Below are 5,164 nucleotides of genomic sequence, written 5' to 3' on the forward strand. Positions count from 1 at the left end.
AAAATGATGCAGGAAAGAATCCAATGTGGGTAAAAAATGATGTGGGTGGAAGAATCCAATGTGGGTAGAAACATTATATAATAACACAACATACACCTATTAACAACTCATCACCAATCTATATTTTATTTCTTCAAATCCCCTCTTCAACAATGAACTATGAAGCTGGACCATCACACCTACCTTCTTCTTCTTCTAATGATGACGAAACATTTTCTCATTATGTTAAACAATGGGAGGAGGATATGAAATAATGGGAGGAGAAGGATGAAACCTTAGCTCGTCTATATGCCTCTAACAATAAAATAATGGCTTATTTCTCTAAAAAGGAAGAGAGGCCAAAGCATATTGGCTCAATTCCTGGTCATTTGGTAATCAACCGTGGAAGGGAAGAAGGTAATTCTCGACACTACAATGACTATTTTTCTGATAATCCCACATACAGTGCAAATTTATTCCGTAGAAGATTCTGAATGCAAAGGAGTCTTTTCCTTCGTATCGTCGACGTTGTACGAGAGCACGACAACTATTTCGTACAAAAGGTGGATGGTGTCGGCCGGCTTGGACTGTCTACTTTACAAAAGTAACAACAGCATTTCGCATATTGGCGTATGGTGCACCGGCAGATAGTACTGACGAATATGTAAGGATTGGTGAGTCAACTGTAATTGAATGTTTGAAGAGATTTTGCAGAGTAATTATAGAAGTGTATGGAGATGAATATCTTAGATCCCCCAATACTGACGATGTTACAAGACTGTTACAAAAAGGCGAAGAGCGAGGTTTCCTAGGAATGTTGGGAAGTCTAGACTGGATGCATTAGGAATGGAAAAAACTGTCTAACAGCGTGGGCAGGACAATACTCAGAACGTCACGGAGGCACAACCATTATTCTTGAGGCAGTAGCATTGTATGACCTATGGATATGGCATGCATTCTTTGGCTTGCCAGGTTCTAATAACAATATTAATGTATTACAAGCATCTAATTTGTTTGATAACCTAACACAATGTATTACTTCTCCTGCTCAGTATACAATTCAAGGAAAGAATTATGATTTTGGTTATTATTTAGTCGATGGCATATATCCGAAATGGCCAACGCTTGTTCAAAACATTTCCAAATCTAAAGATAAAAAGAAACAATATTTTGCAATGATGCAAGAAGCTTGTCGAAAAGATGTGGAGCGAGCGTTTGGTGTTCTCCAGTCAAGATTTGGTATAATCAAAGGCCCTGCACGTTTTTGGGATAAACAAACTTTGCATGATATCATGACCACTTGCATAATAATGCACAACATGATTATTGAGGATGAACGTGATGAGCAAGAAGATATTGTCGTTTCTACTCCACCATCAATTTCAAATGTTGTATTGTCGTTTCTACTCCACCATCAATTTCAAATGTTGAAGACATAGGGATGAACGATGTCGAACGGTTTCGACAATTCCTGGCCCGGCATAAGAAATTCAAAGACAAAGAAGCACATTTCGCACTTCGGAATGCATTAATTGAACATTTGTGGGAGAGACACGGCAATGAAGTGATGTAACTTTTTTTATCAAAGTTTCGATGTAATTCTAAGTTAATGTATTTTATTTCCGTTTAATTTTCAATGTATTATCATTTCTAAAAGGGGACACAATTGGAATAATTAAATGTTGTTAAGGAGATTGATGGTTAACATTGTCTTTTTTTTTTTTGAAATAGTAATATAGAGTTGGCTACAAATTTGGAGAGAAATCTCCAAATTTGCAGCCTCAAATCCAATTTTGCAGCTCACCTCTATAATATGCCGCTCGGTTGGATTTGAGATGGACTGCAAAATGCAGTTATAGGGGACGGTTGGAGAAGCACTTAGCAACTCCACAATTGAACTAGTTTTCTATAGTTTAAATTTTAGCCTCTAAACTAACTCTTTTTTCAAATCACTTCCTACGTGATCCAACTCTATTCTAGTTAAGCAAAAATAATTCAAAGTCACTCTTATTTTAGATTTGTCAAACACACCCTTAAACTAGAAAAGATAGTTGATGACATCGTCCACGTCAGTTTAGGCGAGAAGCAAGGATCAAAGGGATCGAGAGAATTATTAACCCAGTTTGATGAAAACTTGTACTTGACAACCGGTACATGACGTTTTAGATTGGATGCATGTGGAGGCAAATCAAGTTCCAAACTGAAATCTTATGTTACTATAAATTAGCCAGCCAGTCACGTATATAAATAAATATTATATTTACAACTTGCCAAATCTGATATTATATCTTAGAGCTGAAGCACATCACAGTATTTGCGGTACCCACGTGTCTTATCTTCCACCGAACCAAAATAAATTTTGTTGCTGAGCTAAAAACAGTCGTCAACAAAACTTTTAAAAAAGCCATGTATAACAGCGGCCGTTCACATCGAGGAGTAGTTCCAGCTTTATTGGCCTAATCCCCAAGAAAATAATTAAAAATGTCATCAACTTGATCGGCTGCATTTCTTTATCACGCAACCTAATCAAAGTTTGAGACATCTAATTGGCCTTTTCTCCTTGTAAACAAAACTTAAAAAAAAAGCCATGTATAACAGCAGCCGTTCACATCGCTCCGTCGACAAATTATTCCAGCTTTATTGGCCTAATCCCCAAAAAAATAATTAAAAATGTCATCAACTTGATCCGCTGCATTGCTTCATCACGCAACCCAATCAAAGTTGAGGCATCTAATTGGCCTCTTCATTTCTCCTTCCATTTCTTTATAGAAAAATTTTTTAAGGATCCAAAATATGGGACCAAAGGGGGACAAGTGAGGAGTCCCCCTCCTATTGGATAATGAGTTGGTCATCATTAATGATAGCCAACTCATTATCAAATAGGATGGGGACACCTCACTTGTCCCCTTTATTGATCCCATATTTTGGGTCCCTGTAGCAAAGCTCTTCTTTATATAAGCAACTCCAACTCCGTCGCTCTTTTGAGACCTCACAAACAAAAACCCAAAGAAACACAAGGGGAGGGGGGTGGGGGAAAAGAAAACTAAAACTAAAATGGGTTCCATTACCATAGAGAAGCCCCATGCTGTTTTAGTCCCTTATCCAGCCCAAGGCCACATAAATCCTATGCTAAGGCTGGGCAAGCTCCTCCACGCCAAAGGCTTCCACGTAACCTTCGTCAACACCGAGTACAACCACCGTCGCCTAGTCCGGTCGTGGGGCCCGGGCGTTGTCAAGGGCGTCGACGGCTTCCGGTTCGAGACCATCCCCGACGGCTTACCCCCATCGGACGTCGAGGCCACTCAAGACATTCCCGCGCTTTGCGATTCAACAACTAGAAATTGCCTCGAACCTTTTCGGCAGTTGTTGAGGAAGCTGAACAGTGATTCCCCGCCCGTGTCTTGTATAGTATCAGATGGCGTTATGAGCTTCACTCTTGATGCTGCTGAAGAGCTCGGCGTGCCTGAGGTCTTGTTTTGGACTACCAGCGCCTGTGGTTTTATGGCGTATCTCCACTATCGTGAACTTGTGGCTAGGGGCCTCGCACCTCTCAGGGGTACTCCCGACTCTAAGTTTTGTACTCCACTACTTCGATACCACAATAGTACTTCAATACATATTTGTTATTTAAACATTGATTGTAGATATCTGGTAAGTAATCTTAGGAGATAACATGTGCTGACTATTTACACGGTTTGCTGTGTGCGCAGACATGGCAGATGTGACCAACGGATATCTCGACACTCCCGTCGATTGCATCCCGGGGATGAACAAACTTCGCCTCAAGGATTTCCCGAGCTTCATCAGGACAACTGACCCGGACGACGTGATGCTGAGATTCGTGGTCCGCGAAACTACCAGGGCGTCGAGAGCCACCGCAATCCTCCTCAACACTTTCGACGAGCTAGAACGCCCGGTTCTCGAGGAAATGGCATCAATCCTCCCTCCAGTCTACACAATTGGTCCTCTCTTCCTACTAGCTAACCAATTGCCAGCCAATAGCCCTGTCAGATCCTTAACCTCCAGCCTTTGGAAGCAAGACACTACTTGCACCGGTTGGCTTGACAGCAAAAGGCCTGGATCCATTGTGTACGTCAATTTTGGGAGTATAACCGTCATGTCTACTGAACAGCTGGTAGAATTCGCTTGGGGATTGGCAAAAAGCGGGTATGATTTCTTGTGGGTGATCCGGCCCGACTTAGTTAAGGGTGAGGATGCTGTTTTGCCTCGAGATTTCTTGGTCGAGACGAACGGCCGGAGCCTATTAGTGAATTGGTGTGACCAGGAGGCGGTGCTATCGCACCCTGCGATTGGAGGATTCTTGACGCATAGTGGATGGAATTCGACGCTAGAGAGCATTTGCGCTGGCGTGCCAATGATATGTTGGCCGTTCTTTGCCGAACAACAGACAAATTGCCGATATGTTTGTGCCGAGTGGGATATCGGGATGGAGATTGATGGTGACGTGAAAAGAAAGGAGGTTGAGGGGTTGATAAGGGAGTTGATGGGGGGTGAGAAGGGGAAGGAGCTGAGGAGGAGGGTAATGGAGTTGAAAGAGAAAGGAGTGAAGGCAGCCGAGACGGATGGAAGTTCTTCGGTGAACTTTGAGAGGATGATCAAGGAAGTGCTGCTTGCCAAAAAAAGGAAAATGACTTAAGGACCCAAAATATGGGACCAATGGAGGGGACATGTGAGGTGTCCCCTCCCTATTGCATAATGAGTTGGCATGCCCAACTCATTATGCAATAGGGAGGGGACACCTTACATGTCCCCTCACTTGGTCTCATATTTTGGGTCCCCGTAGCAGCACTTCCAAAAAAAACATCTGATTGAAGTTAGGTTTGTTCCAAATTAAATGTGGCTGCAATGTTTTTAAATTCTACTTGTTTCTCTTTTTTACACAAAGTTAATTAATGAACCATGCTCCTTAATAAATATAAATAAAGACTTATCACAGAGAAATGAACTCTTTATAGTTATTCTATATTAGAAGGAGCCTAAATCAATATCAATCCGTATGGACCATATCACAAAGAGAAAATGTGACAATAGAACTACCACTAAAGTTGATATATATGAGATCGGCTGTGATTTTGGATTGTTATAAGATCTGTTCATATATATGCATGGAGATTCTATCTATCTATCTTCAATATACTAAAATAAGTTCCTAAACAGTCACTTG

The 5,164-nt window shown here is 41.4% G+C and overlaps 2 protein-coding genes across 2 annotated transcripts; both read left to right on the forward strand.

The window, feature by feature from the left end:
• On the forward strand, positions 309-1,418 carry LOC109835030. The gene is made up of 2 exons (XM_020403029.1): positions 309-396; positions 952-1,418. Exons 1-2 carry the CDS (start codon positions 309-311, stop codon positions 1,416-1,418), a joined length of 555 nt encoding a protein of 184 aa, XP_020258618.1.
• On the forward strand, positions 2,947-4,681 carry LOC109833978 (7-deoxyloganetin glucosyltransferase-like). Its single transcript, XM_020401864.1, has 2 exons — positions 2,947-3,535; positions 3,690-4,681. Exons 1-2 carry the CDS (start codon positions 3,034-3,036, stop codon positions 4,634-4,636), a joined length of 1,449 nt encoding a protein of 482 aa, XP_020257453.1. The 5' UTR covers positions 2,947-3,033; the 3' UTR covers positions 4,637-4,681.

The sequence above is a fragment of the Asparagus officinalis genome, chromosome 3, assembly GCF_001876935.1.
Source record: "Asparagus officinalis chromosome 3, Aspof.V1, whole genome shotgun sequence".
NCBI lineage: Eukaryota > Viridiplantae > Streptophyta > Magnoliopsida > Asparagales > Asparagaceae > Asparagus > Asparagus officinalis.

Bases quoted from the DNA above. Each gene is read 5' to 3' on its own strand.
- LOC109833978 (XM_020401864.1), top strand. From the start codon at position 3,034: ATGGGTTCCATTACCATAGAGAAGCCCCATGCTGTTTTAGTCCCTTAT. The intron at 3,536-3,689 runs GTACTCCCGACT...CTGTGTGCGCAG, and splicing joins GGGCCTCGCACCTCTCAGGG to ACATGGCAGATGTGACCAAC.
- LOC109835030 (XM_020403029.1), top strand. From the start codon at position 309: ATGGCTTATTTCTCTAAAAAGGAAGAGAGGCCAAAGCATATTGGCTCA. The intron at 397-951 runs GTAATTCTCGAC...TTGGCTTGCCAG, and splicing joins CAACCGTGGAAGGGAAGAAG to GTTCTAATAACAATATTAAT.